We start from the raw sequence: 23,344 nt of genomic DNA on the forward strand, positions 1-23,344 counted from the left end.
TTTTTATTTCTTTTGACTTTTTAGTATTTAGTCTACGGTGGGGTTCGAATCACGCAATCAAACATGCGAGTATGATAACTGCCTATTTTACTACCTCAAAAAAAAAAAAAAAACTGCCTATTTTACTGGCTGCAAAACTCCCTCATTTGTTTACTCTGGTGGCTCATGTTTTAAACAAATTTGCATTCATGCTAAGCTAATCCACTACAGTTAAACATAGTATAGCAAAACTGCTTTTCTCGCCAAGCCTCACATCGTCCAGCCCTTAGTTTTTTCTCGTCAACCACGGGCGAAACACAGACGCCCGATTTCTGGGCCAACAGATTGGTGAAGTTAGCCGGGGCTCAATCCAAACGAACCCAAACTGATTAGAAACAGACCTGATCGCGTTCGAGTTCGATTCGTTCGTCACAAGCACATCGCAATCGGATTGCACCGCCGTATCTGGCAATGCTCTCTTTCTCTCGCGTGTATGCTTCTCATTGCAGATTGAAGTTTAACAGACGGTTCAAAATAAGCTGCGCGCCGTTTGCATCGGATTGAAGTTAACTTGATCATCAGCGAGAGCTGAGGAAGCCGAACGTGCGATATCTACCCGGCCAGCTTGAAGATTTTTACGAACAAGAGAAGGAATATGGCTGCGTTTTCCCGCCCGAGTTTCGGCCCACGGCCTGCGCTGTTCAATTCCCCCCCGAACCAAGGGAAGCAACCCAAGCTCGGCCTGCACGAGATCATCGCCACCGGCATCGTCGGTGGCATGCGAGGGTAGTCATGCATCGCGTGCACTGGGAGCTGGTTCCTCGTGCTCGAATAAGGAAATTAGTCCAACCAAATAAGATTTTTATCCATCGTTCAATAATTTACACTTATTTCATACCACATGTTTGACTTCATTTGTTCCTTCACGTCATCACTTGTCTGCGGATCACCGTGCATCAATGCATGTGCTCCACTCGCTACTGGCCATTGCTATAGTGCTAAGGATAAAAACCACGAACTCTAGAAATGAATGCCTTGAGCTCGCTCTCAACCATTCTAATCTCCAATTGTTATATGGAACTTTACTTTAGTATTATATTAGTCGAGTTCGGATAGAGTTAATTATATTATGTATTCTTTAGTTGTTATGATAAATTAATAATGCCATAAAAATTTAATTCCTTTTTTTCAATTTTAGTATGCTTTTATAACCTTTACATGTTGACTTTGTGTTAACTACGATGAAGAAGCTAAGAACCATAGATGGTTTTTATAAATCAGTTGTTTTAAGTTTTGATTGTGCTGAAAATCCTAATACGGTCATTGATTAAACTATTGAATCGGTTGATATGCAAATCCTGATCAGAATACTCATTTATCACCACAATATCATCAAGCATGAATTATAATTACAACATTTGAGAAGAACCTAGGTAAACAACTTCAAATTTGAAAAACTTATTAGCTAATTAGTAGATAAGATAATTGATTTTCTTTTGTATCACAAAATATAAGTTGCTGTACTTATTATCCATACTCCAGTTAAATTAGTATATATATGCATATATACATCATATCATATTTGTTATTAGATGATTATTGTCAATATTTATGACTTAGCCTCGTAGTAGCCCTCTGGACTAGTAGCTTCACCCATGTAATTTCGGAGGCCGACTTGCATCTTCAAAGACGGCTTGCATGCGATATTTTTACACTTCGGTCTTTTTCATAAAACTAGTTTTTATTTAGACCCATCAGAAACTTATCGTGAAAAATATACACCTTACCTCGGCGACATGGCCGATATGGTGTGACACTCATGTCTCGCTAAGTAGTGTAGGGAGAGGATGGAGAAATGTTAGAACTTGATTAAGCTTTAATTAAAGAGATCATTAATCTTAAAATAAACATCATCTTAAGCAGAAGCGCATGGACATGTACCTGTGTATGGTGACGCCATTAGACCTTGACGGTGAGATCGAAGAGTGTCAGTGTAGATGTAGATGATGTCGATGGTGACGACGGCGGCGGTCTTCACCTTGTTTATTACGTGCTCTTAGGATCGGATAGATTAGAGTATGTGGGGGGAGATTTAGCCTAACGTGAGAATTGTGATCACACGCCACACGGGACTCCCCCCTTTGGTTTATATATCGCAGCAAAAAGTGGGACCGCAACCATTTGTTGGTTGGGGCTCCCGATTAGAGCGCTGGAGGGAAAGCGGACTTCCCCTTCTTTCTTGGTCACATTAGGGATAAGGTCAAGACCAATTTCAACATTCTCCTTCTTGATCGTAAGGCTAACATCATAAGTCCATTCTTAATGAAATAGCAAACCAAGGCAAAGCGTTATAGCGGCCAATAAAATGCCACTAAAACCCAAAAATCTATAGTGTATCACTCCATCTCGAAATGGAAATTTATTATTACTAATGGGAGTTGGTTTGTATTATAGTCCTCTTATCCAGAATCATAGGCTTTTCAGTAACCCTATGCCGGCAACATGATCACGAAAGATATGAGGTGGTAAGCTTTTAGTGAGCGGATCCGTAAGTATTGACTTAGTACTTATATGCTTGACACTTATTGTTTGATCCTGAATTCTATCTTTCACAACATGATATTTAATATCGACGTATTTGGCAGCACCACTCGACTTGTTGTTACTCGTATAGAAAATTGCGGGTTGATTATCGCAATATAATGTAAGTGGTTTTGTAATGCTGTCGACCACTCTTAATCCCGAGATAAAGTTCTTTAATCATAAAATCTGCCCGATAGCCTCATAATATGCCACAAACTCAGCCTGTATCGTTGACGATATCGTAAGTGTCTGTTTGAAGCTTTTCCACAAGATAGCTCCTCTAGCGATGGTGAAGATATAACTTGATGTAGATTTCTTAGTATTCACACACCCCGCAAAATCTGCATCCGAATAACCAACAACTTCGAGGTTATCAGATTTTCTAAATATGAGCATATAGTTTTTAGTACCTTGCAAATAGCGAATGACTTTCTTAACGGCTTTCCAGTGGTCCGGTCCTGGATTTGACTAATATCTGCCAAGCATCCCAGTCACGAAAGCTAAATCAGGGCGTGTACATACTTGAGCATACATAATATTTCCGACAGCTGAAGCATAAGGAACCGACTTCATTTGATCAATTTTATATTGGTTCCTCGGACATTGAAATATCCCAAACTTATCACCCTTAACAATAGGAGCAAGCGTAGTAGAACATTTATGCATATTGTATTTCTTCAGTATTCTGTCAATGTATGCCTTTTGAGACAAACCTAATACTCCTTTGGACCGATCTCGATGAATTTCAATGCCAAGAACTTAAGAGGCTTCACTGAGATCATTCATATCAAAATTAGAGGAAAGAAATCTCTTGGTCTCAAGCAGCATATCCTTATCGCTGCTGGCCAATAAGATATCATCTACATTAAAAACTAAGATGGTGAATTTCCCCCCTTTAAACGTTACATAAATGCAGTTATCAACTTCATTTTCTTTAAAACCAAAAATTCTAATGACTTTATCAAACTTGAGATACCACTGCCTAGATGCTTGGTTTAGACCATAAATTGATTTCTTAAGGTGACATCCTAAATGTTCCTTGCCTTCCATGACAAAACCTTTCGGTTGAGCCATGTAAATATTTTCTTCCAAGTCACCATTAAGGAATACCGTCTTTACGTCCATCTGTTGCATCTCTAAATCATAATGCGTTACAAGCGCCATAATTATTCTGAAGGAATCTTTACTTGATACAGGAGAGAATGTTTTATTATAGTCAATCCATTCTCTTTGCGAGAAACCTTTAGCTACCAGCCTCGCTTTGAACCCTTCAATGTTCCCTTTAGAGTCATGCTTTGTTTTATAGACCCATTTACAGCCTACTATTTTGGCTCTGTCAGGGACTTCTACTAAGTCCCATACATCATTATCACTCATAAACTTTAATTCGTCCTTCATGGCATTAAGCCACTCAGACGAATGGTCACTCATCATGGCTTCTTTATATGAGTTGAGATCTTCTGTCTTTCCTATGTCATTAACATCCTCATTCATGTAGACAACATAATCGTTCGAGATGGTAGGTCTCCTGTCACGCTGTGATCTCCTAATCGGTTCATTATGCACTGTAGAACCAGGACTGGGTACTGCAGGGGACTGTTGAGGCTCATCGTTAAGTGTATCATTAGGAATTTTAGAGACCTCAACAAAAGGTGCACTGACATTAGTTTCTACTGAAGGTGTATTCACCTGGGGCACAGGGATGTAGGGCTCTTGGATCAGCGGTGTAGAAACATAAACCCGCCTTTTCTCAAGATCAACTTCCTTATGCTCCAGATCCCCGTTCTCAAGAAATACAGCGTGTCTTGTGTCTACAAACTTAGTGATCCTATATGAACAGTAAAAACGATACCCCTTTGAACTTTCGGGATACTCGATAAAGTGACAACTAACTGTCTTAGGATCTAATTTCCCAATATGAAGATTAAAAACTTTATCTTCAGCTGCACAACCCCACACACGTAAGTACTTCAAAGAGGGTTTTCCCTCAGTCCATAATCGTAAGGTGTTTTTGGAACTGATTTACTGGGAACCCGATTAAGGATGTGCGTGGCTATCTTAAGTGCCTCCATCCACAGTTCAACTGGTAAACTAGAATAGCTGAGCATACTTCGTACCATGTCCATGACCGTGTGGTTACGTCTCTCAGCTACCCCGTTTTGCTGAGATTCACCAGGTGTAGAATATTGTGTTACTATGATATTTTCCTGAAGGAATCTGGCAAAAGGACCAGGAATTTACCTATAAAGGGCATGTCTCCCATAATACTCTCCCCCACGATCCGATCTCACTACTTTAATCTTTAGGTTGTACTGATTTTCTACCTCAGGCTTAAATATCTTGAATTTATCGAGAGACTCAGATCGATCTTTAATGGGGTAGATATAGCCGTAACGGGAGAAATCATTAGTGAAAGTAATGAATGAATCAAAACATCCACCGATATCACAGGAAAAGGACCACAGATATCCGTGTGAATTAATTCTAATAATCCTGTGCTCCGAATGGCCCCTTTCTTTATTTTCTTAACGTATTTTCCTTTAATGCAGTCTATGCAGTGGTCGAAGTTAGAGAAGTCTAAGGGTTGAAGAATCTCTTCCTCAATGAGACGCTCCATTCTCCCCCTCGAAATGTGGCTTAAACGACAATGCCACAATTTTGAAGAAGTCTCATTAATTGTATTTCTCTTTCTCTTATAGATTACATCACAAACATTCATAGACACAAAGGATTCATTAAGAGGAAGCATATAAAGTTTGTCTTGTCGGATGGCAAGACCAATAACATCTAAATTAAACTTAAGAATGTACTTATTATCTCCAAAATTACAATAAAAACCATCATCATCTAACATCGAAACTGAAATGAGATTTCTCCTCATGGAAGAAACATAAACTATGTTATTCGGTCTAAGAGTGAAGCCACTATCAAGAATTAATGGAAGGGATCTGACAGCTTCAACTTCAGCTTCCTTCCCATTGGCCACTCTAAGACTTCGCTCCCCCTTTCCTAATGTTCTCGCTGTAAGGAATCCCTGTAAGAAGTTGGTAACGTGCACAGTGGTACCTGAGTCAATCCACCATAAATTAAGGAAAAAATTAGCATAAAGAGATTCATCAATGAATGTTATTAAATCATTACCCTTCTTTGCGAACCACTTCAGAAAACCAACACAATCCTTTTAGTAGTGGTCCTTCTTGTGGAAGAAGTGGCATCCATCATCCTTAGATTCTTGAGAGGCAGGAGCAGAAGGAGCAGGTACCTTGGGCGCCCTCTGTGCTGCCTTGTCGTACTTAGCGACGAAATGCAACTACTTCTTAGACTTGAAATCCCCTTGAAATTTTCTTTTATTGTTGGGGTTGCTAACTTGATTCACAAAGTCTTTCTTCTCAGCTCTCACCCTCTCTTCCTCTTGAACGCATATCGCGATCAAGTCGCTCATGCTCCACTTCTCCTTCTGAGTGTTATAATTTATCTTAAAAGGAGTAAACTCAGGAGGGAGAGATGTCATAATGAAGTGGACAAGGAAACCCTCAGAGATTTCTATGTCCATGTCCTTGAGTTTGGCAGCCATGTCTATCATCATCGTGATATGTTCTCTTATGACGTCAAACCTATAATTATACTTAGCATTGAGGAGCTTCTGAATCAGTGTACTGGCAGAAATCTTGGAGGTGACTTTGAATTGTTCCTCCACAGATGCCAAGTACAGCTTAGTTTTTTCTGAGTTTGAGATTGCTCCCCTTATAGCATCTGAAATCGAGTTCCTCATTATCATAAGAGACATGCGGTTGGACCGCTCTCACTTCTCAGAAATTGCATCATAAGTTTTCTTTAATTCATCATAATTCTCCACGCTAATGACGGGAGCAGTGGGAGCGTCAACCCTGAGTGCATAGTATAGGTCCAAAACTCTAAGGACAGCTGTTACTTTAGCTTTTCAAGCGGGAAAGTTATTCCTCGTAAGTTGCTCTATGCCATCAATTGTGGCAGTAACAAAGGAGGTGTTAAGAGCTGGGGAGAAAGAAAAAAATTGTGCTAGATTAGAAATTTATCATGAATAAGTAATTTGCACGAAAATAACCCTACGTTGGTCTGATTAATATCATGTAAAAATTAAAACTCTAATCTGCATCACTGTTGGGCAATAAACGGAAAAGAATTAGAATGAACATATAAAATGGCGCATAATTACAGTCAACTTTGGTCAGAAAGTAATTATGAACCCACATAAATTGATCGTAAAATTCTCCAGAAAAATCTTCCCGTTGGTTCCAATTCAACCAGAGAATTAATTCATATTTTGGTGCATAAAACATTATTATTTTGGGCTATTTTTCACTAGAAATTCCAGTGCATAAAAGTTAAGACATTAATAAATCACTGGAAAATCTGGGAAAAAGAAGAAGCCCAAAAACTTGGCCTTGCGGCACAAAATCAAGCGCCGACCCATCTGCTTGCGCGCGTGTCAGCCTGGTCGAGGGCGCAGCCCAGCTTCGCGAGTGGCCAAGAAAACGCTAGCTGCCCCGACTGACGCCCGGCCCATTTTTCACGAGCGGCCCAGCTCACCCCAGAGCATCAGCGCCATCCATCATGATCGAACGGCCTGCCGACGATTTTGCCTGGAACAAAAAACCGCTAGCCTCCCCAAAAACCCTAACCTAAAACATTTCTCTCCGTTTTCTCCGTCACTCCCAAGAGAGAGAGAGAGAGAGAGCGGCGGCGGGAACCGGTCACCAGCAAAGAGAGAGAGAGAGCGAGAAACGGTGCAACCGTGGGCTTGCTCGAAGGCTCGTGCGCACGATCGAGTCACGTGCGGATCCGTTGAGCACGTTCGCGGTGATGCCTGGAGGATGATGCGCGCGGCGAGAAGGCGTCCCCAGCGGCAGAGCTCCGGTGTGCGTACACAAGGCGGAGACGTCGGCGACTCAGGAAGATCCGTACGCACCCGACGCCGGGGAGAGGAATCCGCCGGAGGCAAGGGCAAACCAACTCCGGTGACAACATCGGCGATGGAAACCACCACAAAAACGTAAGTAAAACCGACCTCCATTAGCTTGAGGGTTCAGATTTGGGGTTTTAGGGTTTTGGAGTTGGAAAAATTGGAGAGTTCTTAGGGTTTTGAGTTAAGGTTCTTTGGATTCCCCAATATCCCCTCCTTCTAAGTGCTACCCAAGGACAAAACATGTCGATTTGCCCCCATACGGACCCCAAACCACTCAAGCATACTCATACATGCACATAAACATGATCAAACCGAAGGAATTCGGCTTTAAAAAATGAATGAGTGTCTAATCCGAGCCTAATTGAACATAAAAGGGACTGCTTCGAAGCATAAAGACAGCATTCATCAACATTAATCATGAACCGAAACAAAATTAGGCATAATTGCATCTAATCCGATTCTAATTTGAACTTAAACACATAATAGATCATCAATATGCTTAATCTGATCAAAATTAAGTCTAATTGACCACTAATGGGTGTCAACCGAACATAATAAAGCCTTAATTAAGTATAATTGGGTCTGATTTGGGTTAATGACTGCTCTGATACTATTGTTAGAACTTGATTAAGCTTAATTAAGGAGATCATTAACCCTAAAACAAACAACATCTTAAGCGGAAGCGCATGGACATGTACCTGCGTTCGGTGACGCCATTAGAGCTTGACGGTGAGGTCGAAGAGCGTCAGTGTAGATGTAGATGCTGTTGATGGTGATGACGGCGGCGGTCTTCACCTTGTTTACTGCGTGCTCTTAGGATCAGATAGATTAAAGTATGTGTGGGGATATTTAGCCTAACGTGAGAATTGTGATCACACGCCACACGGGACTCCCCCCTTTGGTTTATATATCGTAGCACAAGGTGGGACTGCAACCATTTATTGGTTGGGGCTCCCGATCAGAGCGCTGGAGGGAAAACAAACTCCCCCTTCTTTCTTGGTCACGTTAGGGATAAGGTCAAGATCAATTCCAACAAAAAATACATACAGTGAGGTGAAGCGACTTCTTTGACTTGCATCCACTTAGACCACGGCCAACGGTTTCCCTTCGGGGACGAAAATCCTGTCGTGAAGGGATTTTCATTCCCTTTAGCGCTCCAACGGTTTTCCTTCATGGTTCCCGTCACGAAAGGATTCTCAAGGTTCATTCTATTCAGGACGGGATTCTCTTTCCTTTCCCTTCGCGATTCCCCTCGAAGGTAAGCTGTTAAAGATGAGAGAAAATAAAGGGAATGAGAACAGGAAAAAGAATTAGAAAGAGAATGAAATGAAAGGAATATAGTTGAAGATGGTCTTAGCTTGGCTGATTGGCATACTAGCGAAGCTTAATCTGGGTGTTCCACATAGGCCAAGTTGAGGCGGGAATTTGCAAGAGCCGAGCCTTGCTCTGACACATGCCCAGGCAAAACAAATAGTTCTTTCACCTCCACCATGAGTGAAAACGGGCTGGATTTGTTCCGCCCGTTCGATCACTCGAATCATTTTAGATACTAATCGAATATTGAATAATTGTATTGGATATTAGGTTTGAATATAAAGAGCTAGATATTTGTCAAATATTGAATATCTAAGAATAAAATGTTATGATATATTCAAAGATTATCAAACAACTATGTGAGTATATTTTTTTTTGAGCTTGTAAGTTTTTTATGTGAAGTCGGATGAAGATGATATTTATATAAAAATTGTAGCTCTTGACGAGATCTACAAGTTTGTAGTTGATACGTTTTCATTTGAAATAGTTAATATGTTAAAATAGTTAATAGAAGCTTCTACCAACATATTAGGCACTCGTAACTTCTCCAATTTTGCTATAACATAACTCTTTATATAGAAGTATCTTGCTGATTTGCTTGTTGATCTTCTAATATAGTTGAGTTTTGGATACGTGTAATGGTTGAACAATTCTAACATATGTGATATATATATAATTGTTGTTTTTACTCGATATCTGAATAAATATTCGTGACGGTTATTGTCTGCATCTGACTTATCATATATTTGATCCGTATTTATAATTGAGACTATCTGCATCTGTATTTATATCCCACACTATTCATATCCCGCTTCAATTTTAATAAAAGAATGTGATTAAACCCACCCTCTACATTCATCTAGGCCAACCCAACCAAGCAGACCCTGTGAGAATTTGCACGCGCACATGGCATGCAAATTTAACACCTAGAAATATTGGTGGGGAGACGTGAGGATAATGACACCAAAAGTAATCTTATGAGACTTGGTTAGTCTGTTGCATTTGAATGCTATATTCTATCCAAGGTGTGACGCGTGTCATTTTATTAGCTTTCTTATTTTTGTTGTCAACCTCGGCTAGGATTATTTACTTTCCATGGCTTTTAATTGATTATAGATCGTAAATGAGGTTTATCCCTCACAAGGTCGGCCACGTAGGATTACTTGGTGCAAAATGCCACCAGCCACTCCGACGGGGGCAAAACAGTCAGATCAAACGCCCGTGGCTGCCCGGTCGTCCGTCGTCGTCTCCTCTCTCCCGCATCACACCACCATCCCACCCCAAAAAATCACCAAACCCCCGCGAACACCGCGCCCTTCTCGATCGAACGCCTAGGGTTTCGTCAGAATACCCAATCCCAGGCCATGGCCGCGTCCACCTTCAGCGGCGACGAGACGGCGCCCTTCTTCGGGTTCCTAGGCGCCGCGGCGGCGCTGGTGTTCTCGTGTATGGGCGCCGCGTACGGCACGGCCAAGAGCGGCGTCGGGGTGGCGTCGATGGGCGTGATGCGGCCGGAGCTGGTCATGAAGTCGATCGTGCCCGTGGTCATGGCGGGAGTGCTCGGCATCTACGGCCTCATCATCGCCGTCATCATCAGCACCGGGATCAACCCCAAGGCCAAGCCCTACTTCCTCTTCGACGGCTACGCCCACTTATCGTCCGGCCTCGCCTGCGGCCTCGCTGGACTCGCCGCCGGAATGGCCATCGGCATCGTCGGCGACGCTGGCGTCAGGTCAACCTGATCCCAAATCCACCCAGCCGAAGGAGCAAACATTTTTTTTTGGTTATTTTAGTGCATTTTGGTTCATCCGTTCGTGTGATGAAATTGCATCAGAAAGCCGTCTCTTAGTGCTATGAATGTGCTGTTCGTTGGGTGTCGGTAGAATTTCACTCATCTTTGCACCCTTTGGATGGTCAGTGGAACAAATCGAGCTGGGTTTGTTTAGATTAACAGGATCACTGCCCACTTCCCAGCTGTATTTGGAAGCAAATGGAGTTGCTTTGGGCTTGTTTGGATAAAACTAATCCCTCCCAATCCCTATGGATTGGAGTGGAAACTGAACTATCCAAACAAGCCCTTAGGTGGAATGAGACCGAGCAAGTGGATTATCTAGGAGCTTTCTAGTATGTCGTGTATGTGTAGGGGTTATAGACTTCTGAATTCGCTGAAGTACTGTTTGTTTCAGAAATAAGGAAGTTCTTTTTTTTGGTACATTTACAATATGTACTGTGACAAAATGGAATGGTATTTCATTGTAGTAAAATTATATAGGACTCTGAATCTTGGAGTACTACATGCTGTAGCACTGACATCAATGTATGACATAAGAAGCTGGCATTCTGAACCATAGGTCCATAGCCTAGCCGTGGGATTTATTCAGACCTTTTTTGCTCTTGATTATATGATATGAATGTTTCTCTCTTTTATATATCGCTGAACTATAGGAAAGTAAAGTAATATAATACATGCATGGTGACATGGCATTTTGTTGTGCCAAAAGGTTATATAAGTTTCGGGGATGTTCAAATCATTTCTGAACCTATGCACCTTGGACATGGCAAAAGCAATCCGATGCATATCCAGTATGTATCCATCACAAAACCAACAATGATTCATCCCCATGAGAAACCTTTGACGCTCATTCTAGATGCATATCATATAATAGGTACAAACCCACTTTAGCCCTGAGTCTTCCTTGGCCTAAATTTATTGACCTTTTAGCTACATGGCTGTCCTTATTAAAACTGGTTTTATATATCAGTGTTGTATTAATTCTGTCTATTTATCCAACATTTATCTGAATGCTGGTAAGCAATCATTGCAATAATATGATCTCCAATCCACCATAACTAGAATACGCTATGGTTGCTCACATTTGACTTTTCTTGACTTCGTTGTTATCCAGTCACAATTTCAATCATTCTAGATACTGCTGTACTTTTCTTCATTTTCTTATGCACTGCAGTATCCTAGTACTTCAACCAAACTTATGTATACACAGTCAATATATTGCATGGGGCATACCTATAACTTGTGTGATATGATCACAGCAGGTGATTGGATGTTGCATAATCTATTACTAAGTTCCCACTGTTAGGATACTTCTGTCTGTTACTAGAATCTGACGATCAGCAAGTTATATTATCTTTGAATACAGAAACACATGATTGGCCATGGACCAACATATTTTTAATTTGCATTAGCTTCTGAAGAAAGAAAAATCATGCATAAAGATTCTTAGTGATTACATTTACAACAGTTTAAACTGGTTAGAAAAACTATAGATTACCTATAAAAAAAAGAAATACTATAGATTAACACTTAGTACTGTTTTGCTAATTCTGTTTCTAGGAATGACATGCAAGAATTCTGAGTTTTATGCTTTCCTTTATGCTTGTCCTAATGCTGTCTCCTTTGTTCTCAGGGCAAATGCTCAGCAGCCAAAATTGTTCGTTGGTATGATTCTCATCCTCATCTTTGCTGAAGCGCTTGCACTCTACGGCCTCATTGTCGGCATCATCTTGTCATCTCGTGCTGGTCAATCCCGAGCAGACTAGATATTAGGCTAGAATGCATGTACCACTTTCATGGATCTGATGACATATTAAAGTTCTTGTGATGTATCTTTCATGGTTTCTTGCTGTTGTTCAGACCTTATGCTCTGCTTTGCCACATGCTTGCCTATCCTTGATAGTGGTACAAAATCTATTTGTAACCTGTTTTTGCGCTCCTGGCTACGTTAGTTGCTTGGGAACACGGTTCCGAGGGTTTGGTGAATAAACAAGGAATACTGTTTGGTGAATAAACAAGGAATACTGGGTATCTGTTACTATTCGGATATCAGTCTCTCCTAGCTACCAACGGTAGAGGATTGCAATGTTTCTGGTGTGCTTATTTTGGAAACGCTTTTGCTGTCAACTTGTCCTGTTATGTAAACTGTTTGATTAAAGAACAAGACATTGTTACAATCTACCATTGAGATTGCACAATTTTTTTTGGCTTTCCAGGAAAACATGTTGCTGCTGTACCAACCCTCTTTCGATTCGTCCCAGTCTGATTACCAACCCAGGTGCTCAGCCATTTTTAAGGCAAAATTTACGAGATTAAGATACATGTATACATGCCAGGCCTAAAGTCCAAACTATATCGTACATGTATCTTAATTTCTAACGTGCCTCTTTCTGGTACAAGATGGTTCAAATTTTATTATTTATTTTTGAAAGACGAGAGAGACGGTTAGTTTTACTTTCAAAGACATTGCTCATCGTCTTCAAATACTGTAAACTGAAACGAGCATTTTTCCAACTTGATCAATATCCGGTACCAAGACATGGTAGCACGGTGAACACCGTTATCTCTACACTATAAAGTAGAGTTGGTTGTACGTCGGTTCCCTCCTCCAGTTTCCCACCCCTAATAAAAAACCACCCTTCCACGCTAAAAAGAGAGAAACACCCGCAAACTAGAAACCGAAAAACCGACCGTCGTAAGCGTTAGTCCTCCTCCCCCTCCCCATCCCCGATCTCACCAGCACCGACGGCGGCGCCAGCACGTTGTCCTCGCCGCCACTGATCCCGGCGTCAGCGCTGCTACGGCCCCGTCCTTCCATACGCCATTTCCCCAAATCCACCGCGATGCCCCCCGTGCAGCGATGCCCCCCGAGACAGCTGTAGCCTGTAGCAACAATCTCACTACCGCCCTGTTTTGCAGCCCAATTATGATAAACGGTGGCCCATCTACCACATACCAATCGTTAGCCCAGCAAAGCTCAGTATGCATCATATATCGATATCATACATGGCATACGTAGAACCAACATAGGCATTGTTCCAAACACGAATATCATAGTCAGTCAAGAGAATAGCAGTCAATCTAGACCAAACAGGAGAACAGCAGTCAATCTAGTCAACCTGAACACATACGCCAACCGTCCCGTTGCATCAGTAACTCAGTCGAACCGGTATCAACACCTACAATTTCTCTACCGCTACATTAGAATGGACACAACATTTCTTTGAGACGACGCGCAATTTACTTATTCTCCCCTGTACTATCGCTACTCATTTGTTTTTCAGAACTATGAACTTCGGCCTTCAGCAGCGGACTAGAAGAATTTGTCATAGTCCTGGGCCGGCTGCCCCCACACGTCCATGAAACCTGAAACCATAAGAACAAAGAGATACTTCAGCTTCGGGCGGAAACTTGCTTATGATATTATCCAACAAGATACTATCCAGCAAACTCTTAAAGCATGGTACAATGCGATAAAAAAATACAAGCACAAGTGTCATTACCCATAGTCCAAAATAAGAACAAGAAATGAGCAAATGTCAAAGTTTATGATATGTTACCCACCAAAATCAAACATCCAGCAGTTCACCTAAATTGCCAAGCCATTGAACAAGCACGTTTTACCATTTTGTTAATATGACCAAATACGAAGTAATCCTGAGTTTCTCTATTTCACTAGCACCTAAATACTGTTTCAAACTTTCAATATTTTCATTTTGGTTTATAATCTAATAAGACTGGCAGATACATTCACTAAATGCACAAATCTTGGACTAATAGTATGAGCAAAGCAAGTACGGAAGAAGAAACTAGGAGCAGGCAGGGCCGCCATTTACAGTATACTAGTTTGGAAGCTCACAGTGCCAAGTTGTGCAAGAAAAAAGAAACCAGCCAAGTTGTGCAAGAAAAAAGAAACCATGTGTGTAGAACTGATGTGTATGTATAAATGTGATTGTGTACCAACTTGTTAAACTAACTGCTGCATTTGTGCAGATGGTTTGTGCAGGTGGGGAGTAGTGATATATAGCTGTTAGGTCGCAGGCTCAAATCCCATGTAGTCATCCACTTCTTTTTAAATATGGTGGGAATGGTCTGTATGCTTCAAGTTCATGCAAGTGTGGCTTCTGCACCCCGGAAGGTGTACGAAGGGTGGACCAGCTAGGCTTCAAAGGAAAATGAAGGCTCGCCTTTGGTGATAAAAAATGCTACTGGGCCTGGACTGTGGGCAATGCCATGAGACATCTTATCTCTTTCTTGTAGTTGAGGGTTTGCTCCAGTACTGAAAACTTGCTCAGTTAGATGAAATTAGTGACCACAGAAAACAGCCTTTGGCTACAAATTTCTAGGCGCACCGGATATATATGGAAATTCTAAGCTTATTGAATCTTCAAAGTTGCACAATCTCAATGTACAAATGTGTGGTTGAGTTATGAAAAAATAGTGTATTTAAATTTAATATTACTCTAGAGCCTAGACTGAGAATTTGCCCTCCACACTGAACAGATTAGCTTGCAGACTAATGACTACATAATGTATTCGAAATTATTTTGTAACCCAAGATTCTTTTAGAGACACTTGTTTCTCATTTTTTAAGTTCACAGGAGTTACAGTTACATTCATCAATCGCCTATATCTTCCCAAGTATATAATTGAATAGGAATATGGCAAAGGACATGTGAGCAAAATTGTTGATTATGTTCCATTCCATTTCCTAAAATTGAACAAAAGAGGTTGCATTCAGTTTTGTTTCCAGAGTACAGACAATACAGATCACTCCATGACCTATTTGTTTAACTATCTGTAGCTATGTGCACATGATGTGATTTATACATAGAGAGGGGATTTATTAACTGGATACAGCCCGGTACGGGAATGCTTCATCCAAAAAGGCAAACAACATTAAATTAATAACCATGCATCTGAAACTGGCAGTACAGGAAAAAACAGAAAGTGGACATGGCGACCTCAAGCAGGGCGATATAGCAAAGTAAGGGAACAGAAAAATTAGTCACACTTACCAATATCAGTGAGGGACCCATATATTGGATCATCCATGACGGTAATACCCTGCAAGAGGAAAAACAGAAACATCAATACATTATCCACGCAAGAAATGCAGTAATTATTCACTGGGACTTTACAAAAGCCTGAAAGTGGAAACTATATTAAAGTATCAGGCAGCCTCACCTCTGAGTCATTGGCACCTATTCCAGCATGAATATCTGACTGCATTGGTGGGTAGCATGGTATGTCAGCACCGAGGAAATTGGAAAATTCAAGATTGTAACCATCTTGAATACCAGGAAGAGCATCCGTATGTAAGTCAGGGTGCATCATGCTATCCATGCTAGAACATATCATATCGTTCCTGATAGAAAAACACGTAATATATATGTGTGATTAGAAACACTATAATACAGAAAATATTACAAACATCATATTGGTGTGCTAAAGCAACAGCACATTGGCGGGCACTATCTGATAGCCCTCTTGACACATGGGAAAAAATATCAAAGAGAAATACGGAACTACGGAGACCATTTTCAGGACCACCAAGAATTCCTATATCATGAAAACATGGCAGCAACATGAAAATTGAAATCCATTGCTAGAGCATATCATCTTGTTCCTGATAGAAAAACACGTAGTATTAATATCTGATTAGAAATGCCATGATGTAGAAAATTTTCAAACAGCATATTGGTGTGTTAAAGCAAAAACGCATTGGCATGAACTATCTGACAGGCCTCTTGACACATGGGAAAAAAAATCAAAGAGAAATACAGAACTAAGGAGACCATTTTCAAGACTACCAAGAATTTCTATATCATGAAAACATGGTAGCAACAAGAAAAGTGAAATCCATTGGCCCAGCATGCAAGGCTAGAAAATAATTGTAGTAGAAGAAACTCACTTTGATTTCGAAGAACCAAAGCCACCAACTTCAATTGGTGTGTCACATTCTATATCAATTACTTGAACATCCTTATTCTCAAATGGAAGCTGGCATAAACCATCTGTAGCACTAGCATTGGTACCTGCAGTGGTTCCAGGGTCCTCTTGCTGTTTTTTATGCGGCTCTGTGGAAGATATGGTTGCAGACGATTGGACCAATGCTGTATTGTAGTGTATTGCAGCAACATCTGTACCACCAACCAGGTCAAAATCAGATGCTTTTAATGAGCTAGATTGATCCAGCTTTCCTTCTTCCATTTCGATGACAGCTTCAGCCCCAACATTAGGACATAGTTCAGCACCCACGATTTCCCTTTGATCAGATAACTCAATCAAGTCCACATCTTGTGGCAGTGTATCAATATCACAGATCTGTGTTCCTTCCTTAAATTGCAACTTTAAGTTATTCTCATGAGAAGACATTGTCCGAGACAAGTCAGTTGCATGCATCAAGCTCTCCTTGTGAGAAACTGTCAATGGAGACAATTCAGTTTCTTCAATCAAGCCATCCTTGTGAGAAGCTGTTAAGGGAGACAAGCCAGTTTCTTGCATCAAGCTATCCTCTTGTGGCAAGCTGTCGTTGTGAGAACTTGTTAAGGGAGACAAGTCAGTTTCTTGCATCAAGCTATCCTCTTGGGGCAAGCTATCCTTGTGAGAAGCCGCCAACGGAGATAGATTAGTTTCTTCCTTATATTCCTGTACCACATGTAGTTGTGGATCACCCTTCTCTTCTCTCATATTTTCAGTCACAACTGATGTTCCATTTTCTTGAAGAAGCATTGGTTCCATTGGTTCATCACAGACAACACTACAGTTACTGTTTACTTGGCAGATTTGATCTTCTCCATTTTCTGACTGGATGTTAGTCAAAGAGATCTCCTTTGCAGATTCATCGATCACCGGCTGGGAAGCTTGTCCAGAAGAAACCAGATCAACTGTTTCTGCTACTGAAGTTTCTCCTGGGATAGATGCCGCATTTCTATGTGCACGCACTGACCTGGGCCTTGTTGGAGCTCTTGCAAAACCACAATAGTGAAGCAGATTCCTCCTATCATCACACATATTATTTTCCACATTTGTAACCTCAACATCAAAAGTATTATGATCCAAAGCAGCCTCATCCGAAACTTTCTCATCATCTTCACCTTTCTCGTAAGGAACCTTACCATCTGGTAAATGCTTTGGCTCCAACTCCATAATACCAGTAGAAGCATTATTATCATCAGCGTCTATCGCTTGCATCACCACCTCTGACTCTGAATTCAACACCAAGCTACAGTTATCCATCTCACCTTCCTCGTTCTCATCCTGCACCTCCGGCACAGCATCAGCATCCTTCTGAACATCTTCAACAGAGCTCACAAACTTCGACTTGGTATCCTCCATGTCAAACTCCCCTACAGCCTTCGTCATCAATGGCGTCTCCTCCCTCACCGCCTCTGTTACACTACTCCTCACCTCATCACTCCCCCGACTGCCTCGCCGCTCCCGCTTGAACCCAGGAGCCCCGTCTTCATCCTCATCCTCCTCATCGCGCCGGCCATTCGAAAAAGCCATTCCCGTCTCCTTCTCCCTGTCCCTCCCCGAATCCGAATAACCCCTCCTGTAGTCCGCATACTTCCTCTTACCTCTCCCATTGTAGCTGCCACTGCTGTAATCATCTCTACTGCTAGTAATACTACTAGTGACATCGGTCCGCCTAGGCCGAGCGCTAGGGTTGTCGTTGTACTCATCCTCGTACCTCCTCCGGCCGTAGAACGCGGGGGTTTCCTGCTGCGGCAGCGGCGGCGGCGGGGGAGGAAGAGAAGGAGCGGCCCACGCGCCGGCGCTGCCGGCACCGCGCTGCAGGGCAGCAGGCGGGAGCACGCCCTTGGAGACCAGGTACTCGGCCGCGAGGCGACCGGCCTCCATGAGCACCTCGTACTTGCGTTGCGGCGGAAGTGGCGCCGGCGGCGGAGGAGGAGCGTACAGCTGCTTGTGGCCGCGGGGGAACCCACCGCCGCGGCCGAACGGCGGCGGCGGCGGCGGCGGCAGGCGGCTCCGGTGGTTGTACTGCATCGCAAAGGCCACGCCTTTCTCCGCGGAATCCACGAGAAATTCGCCAGAAATTCTGAGGCAACCACCAAAAAGAAGTTACGGTTTCTGCAACTTTTACCTCGCGGCGGGGAATCGGAAACCCTAAAAGGAGGGCCAGAACTCACGAGTCACGATTCAACGGCCAATCTCGCCATCGAATTGGAGCAATCCAGCAACCGGCGGTAGCAATTACCACTCGCTAATTCAGTTCTTGTTTCTTTCTACCTGTGAGTCTACCCTCTGTTCTTGGTCCGATCGATGCGGAATAATTTCTAGAAAAAATGGAAGAAATTTCCTAGTAGATTAGAAGGACGAGATGGTGCAGCTATCTGCTTGGAATTCTAATTTCTACGGCAAGAATTTGATGCTTGGTTTAATAGAAGAAATTGATAAAAAAAAAGGAGGAGGAAAATTAATGGTCGCTGCTTTCGGTGGGTCGGAATATCAGTTTTGGATGCGCGCGTGAAATGGCCGTGAGCGTGCACGTGGATCGAATGGCTCTATCTGCTGCTGGGGTGGGCAGGTACGGGGATGACTGTGGGTCCAGAGTGTGGGTCCGGGATGTCATTGAGCCGACACGGTTTCGAAGTTGTTGGTTGGAAGCAGCTGAGCCATGACATAGCAGGCCGTGACTGCCATGTGGGCCGTGCGCTTCTCCTAGTCTTTTTTTATGGGAATGCTCCTCATTACTATATATTAGAGCAGTGTGACTTGAAGTCTAGCCGCGACATCCTTCTCGTTCGATTTTCCTCCCTGTTTGCTGCATCGTGCGGTCATCGTTGCGTTTGGAGGCGAAATTAGGTGGAGGCTCATGATTTTTTTTTCGCAACTGCTAGGTGAGGGATGCACGTTGAGCGTTGGTTCGTGCCTCTGCTCTACCAGCGCTATCCTGTGATCCACCTTGGCAAATCCCCCTTCTCCTCATGTCAAATCTATCGTGCGTGCCTGACGCCCTCTGCCACGTCTCCCTTCATCGGTAGTCATCGCGGAAGGGGAAGCCCAGGTGCATCGCCGAATCCACCCTGAGGATCTCTTCGTCGGTCTGCTTGGATTGGATGCGCGAGGCTAGTGCTGGGGAGAAGCTCACCATGGCAAAATCCATCGCCACCGGCCACCTTCGCCCCTACAGAGCGCCGGTGAGGCCGCCCTCCTCGCTCTTTGTAGCTCTACCTGCTCGTCCATTCGAGAAACAACCACCGCCTTCTGCGCTCCTTGCTGCCACCACCGAATCGCTCTCTCCAGTCCTCTCCTTCCTCCTTGATGGCAACAGATCCTTCCTTGTCAGAGCTAATTGACCCGTTGATTCAATCTATGACCACCATTTTCTATCAATTCATTCTTCTCCAGCTACTGAGTGAGCCCCTTTCTCTATTCCTCTAATTTATCGGTGTGTTTGTGCTTTGCTATTATTGAGGAGCAGCTGTATGACCTTGCTAATCAGAATGTGATTTGGGCTTAGTTACCTTGCCATTGTACTATTGTTTCTTGCAGGCCACCATGGTTTATTTGTTGTTGTAGCATCTAGGCCCCTAAATAAGTGGTAAGTATTTCGGTGATTAATAACAACCGTATTATTGTGACTAATGCGTATGTTTTGAAGGGAATTAAATTTTTTTAGTTCACAATGATTGAATGGGTTTTCTTGGTCCCTCACGGAATTCTATTGGTCAATCAACGGACATTTGCGTCAAGATTAAGGATCTTCTAGTTCTAAGTGTCACAAGGTAATGAAGGACACTTAGAGTAGATATATGACTCTTTTTGTCTTTTGATCGTACTATAAAGGAGGGCTAAGTATTGTAGTTTGACCTAGTTGAGTCTAGACATAGTTGGATGCACACTTGTGAAAATCTAGCACTAGGTAGCTCAAAGAAGCCCATGCGTTAGAAGTTAAGAAGTTAGAACTCAAAGTCGATTGAATTGGACGAGTTTCAGAAAGTTTGTTCTCATCGGATTGTCCAATACGAGAAGAATTAAACTCACTGGACTAATTTCCTTCTTTGTGAAAATTTCAAATGACCTCGTCGGATTGTCCGGTGATGGGAGGAATTTTGCACCGGAGCATTTAACAGAAGAGTCATTTTTCAGACAAATTTAAAGTTACATGCATCGGATTATCCAGTGATCTGAAGGACGCATACACCAAACTATTTAACAGAGGGATTGTTTTTCTGGAGAAAATCTGAGTTGAACTAACCGGATTGTCCGGTAACTTAAAGGAGTTATCACCGGACTATTTAACAGAAGTTTGGTATTTTCGGAGGAAATGGATTACAAGGCACCAAATGATCCGGTGATGAGATGAATATCACACCGGAGCATTTTGTGACTTGTGTCACAGTGCAAAAGACTATAACTCACCGGATTGTCTGGTGATACTATGTGGAGGAACACCGGAGTATTTTGCAACGGCTAATGACAGCTAGTAGACCAGCATGTGGAAAAAGTATACTCACCGGATTGTCGGTGTTAACAGAGGCGTGCGCACTGGACCATCCGGTGTTTACAAAAAATGTGAGTGGTTGTGCAACAGCTAGATTTGGACCTCTAGCCTATATATACCCCCTCACTTGGGTTTCATTTGTCTCTTTTGCAACCTAGAAGTATTCATACACAGTGTGTATCATCTAGAAGCAAGGGAGAGCACTTGAGGTGATTTACAAGTTCTTAATTGAAGATTAAGGACTCCATTAGTGCTTCAAGAGTAGCGAGTGTGTATCTAGCTGTTGTTTAGGCTTGATAGGGATCAAGTGAACCAGTTAGCTTGTTACTCTTAGGTGTTCTCGGTGAGCTCTTAGAGGTCTTATGGGAGACTCGGAAAGCTCGTGTACTTGGTTTGATGCCCACCAATCCAGAGATAGAGAAGTGGCAATCACTAGTGAGTACTTGAGTCTTGGTGACTCAAGGGAGAGCGACATCCTTGTGTGGATGCTCCAACGAGAATTAGTGAAGAGTGCCAACTCTTTGATATCTCGGGAAAAACTCGGTGTCCCCTTTCCCTACTCTTGTTACATTCCGCATTTTGCTTCTAGCATTTCCTTCATGCAAGTTTCAATTCCGCACTTTACTTATGTTCTATATGCTTGCATGTTTGTGCTTATCATTCTAGCTTGCTAGGTCGTCTAGTCGCTTTTATTCATTCTAGGCTAAGGTTGCTCTTTATTCTAGAATTCGGTAGTTGGTTTAGTTTTTTGATTAGTGCCCTATTCACCCCCTCTAGGGCCATTAGATCCTTTCAGTTGTACCATGGATTCCCATGTTTGCTGCTGGCTCATCCATGCCAGCCTGCAGCTAGAGAAGTTTATCGATCTTTTACCTTCACATAGATTAAGCTAGCCCATGTTTAGGGAAAGCTAATAATTTCATTAGTTGGTACATTGCCCAGAACAATATAGGCATCATGTAATCCGTATCTAGATTTTTGCTTCATTTAGGGACAAGAGATTTGCATCCTTGATTGATGAGCTTCCAGACATGTTGTAACACATTCGCTTGGGAACGATGGAACTAGCACGATTGCTGTTACTTAGTTGTAAGTTATTGATTGCTCTTTGATGCAAGGATAACCTCTAGCCATGTGCTAGATTTTTTTGGTTAGTCAGTGAATTCCCTCTTGCCTTTTTGGATTGAATTGACCATGGTTTTTCTGAAATGGCATGTAGTTGGACACCAGCTACTTCTGCAGCAAGCAACTAATATTAAAAGGTTTGGTTTGTTAGATTTTTGCTTCTTTGAGATATAAGCATTTGCATGTTCTTTAAAGATCAAGGCTTACAAAGACCATGCAGTATTGTGAGGGCTATGTCAAGGGTATCAATGGATTAAGGTGTGTGAGACTCCTTAATTTTCGTTTTAAATAGATCATGCAATTAAATTATTCACTTTTTTGAAGCAAGCAATGACTGTGGTCTACATTTTGTATTATGATACGAAATTAGTTGCCAATTAAGCTTATTCATAAAATACTCTCCGAGGAGAACTACTTCGGTGTTATACTGCATTGTAATTTCTTCATACTAATTTTAGTTTTGCTAAGAGTGTTAATTATGACAAAATCTTGCACTTGCTCATGGGCTATTTGTAAAGGATCACAACTTAATGATCACCAATGCATTTGTGATAGCTCATGAGACCTCATGTTTCACTTGATTTGATTTTGTGAAACATCTGTTTAAGAATCATTTGTATAGTTGAAGTCGTTATTGGATATTTCATTTACTTAGCTATTTGCTAAGCAGAAGAATATAATTGTTCTTTCTTTGAGTTGCATCTTAGTTTTCCTCACCATGTCAAAGTCCTATTTTCCATTGATCCAGATGCATCGTTGCATGGAGCATGATTCAGGTTACCGAATAGAAGGCTAAAATTGGAGAAGCTTGTAGAAACAGTTGTTGCATCGCGGAGGTAAAATTGTTCCTTCTCTGTGATGCATCTCAATTTAATCTACTATATCATTGGATTCTATTTTTTTTTCAAAGATGCTATGTCATCAAGGTCCTCATGCTCCTCCACGTCGTCTCATCCACCTTTCCACCTCTCCTCACCCCCACCCTAGGCAGCCGCAATGCCCTGACTTTCACAGAGATGCAGCTGCAAGCCCAAGCACCCCAGGCACACTAAACCTCTTTGATGCTAATTGTGATGAGGATTTTGCCTCAAGGTACATTTGGGTTCTCTCCCGTGACTCTAATATTGTTTAC

The 23,344-nt window shown here is 42.2% G+C and overlaps 2 protein-coding genes across 3 annotated transcripts; one reads left to right on the forward strand and one right to left on the reverse strand.

Moving 5' to 3' along the window:
* The first annotated feature begins 10,040 nt into the window (after positions 1-10,040).
* On the forward strand, positions 10,041-12,662 carry LOC133919063 (V-type proton ATPase 16 kDa proteolipid subunit-like). Its single transcript, XM_062363294.1, has 2 exons — positions 10,041-10,553; positions 12,247-12,662. Exons 1-2 carry the CDS (start codon positions 10,186-10,188, stop codon positions 12,377-12,379), a joined length of 501 nt encoding a protein of 166 aa, XP_062219278.1. The 5' UTR covers positions 10,041-10,185; the 3' UTR covers positions 12,380-12,662.
* Positions 12,663-13,605: 943 nt separating this feature from the next.
* Positions 13,606-19,136, reverse strand: LOC133919061 (uncharacterized). 2 transcript variants are annotated; one of them, XM_062363291.1, is made up of 5 exons: positions 18,770-19,135; positions 16,528-18,678; positions 15,801-15,981; positions 15,632-15,680; positions 13,606-13,979 (listed from the first exon to the last, which is right to left on the reverse strand). In XM_062363291.1, exons 2-5 carry the CDS (start codon positions 18,624-18,626, stop codon positions 13,927-13,929), a joined length of 2,382 nt encoding a protein of 793 aa, XP_062219275.1. In that variant the 5' UTR covers positions 18,627-18,678; positions 18,770-19,135; the 3' UTR covers positions 13,606-13,926. The 2 variants fall into 2 exon arrangements, with proteins under 2 accessions (XP_062219275.1, XP_062219276.1); XM_062363292.1 differs by lacking the exons at positions 13,606-13,979; positions 15,632-15,680 and adding an exon at positions 16,152-16,242 and having other exon boundaries at positions 15,844-15,981; positions 18,770-19,136.
* Positions 19,137-23,344: the final 4,208 nt, after the last annotated feature.

Source organism: Phragmites australis, chromosome 5 (genome assembly GCF_958298935.1).
Source record: "Phragmites australis chromosome 5, lpPhrAust1.1, whole genome shotgun sequence".
NCBI classification, from domain to species: Eukaryota; Viridiplantae; Streptophyta; class Magnoliopsida; order Poales; family Poaceae; genus Phragmites; species Phragmites australis.

Bases quoted from the DNA above. Each gene is read 5' to 3' on its own strand.
- LOC133919063 (XM_062363294.1), top strand. From the start codon at position 10,186: ATGGCCGCGTCCACCTTCAGCGGCGACGAGACGGCGCCCTTCTTCGGG. The intron at 10,554-12,246 runs GTCAACCTGATC...CTTTGTTCTCAG, and splicing joins GTCGGCGACGCTGGCGTCAG to GGCAAATGCTCAGCAGCCAA.
- LOC133919061 (XM_062363291.1), bottom strand. From the start codon at position 18,626: ATGCAGTACAACCACCGGAGCCGCCTGCCGCCGCCGCCGCCGCCGCCG. The intron at 15,982-16,527 runs GTGAGTTTCTTC...TTTTTCTATCAG, and splicing joins TTTGGTTCTTCGAAATCAAA to GAACGATATGATATGTTCTA. The intron at 15,681-15,800 runs GTGAGGCTGCCT...TTCCTCTTGCAG, and splicing joins TAGGTGCCAATGACTCAGAG to GGTATTACCGTCATGGATGA.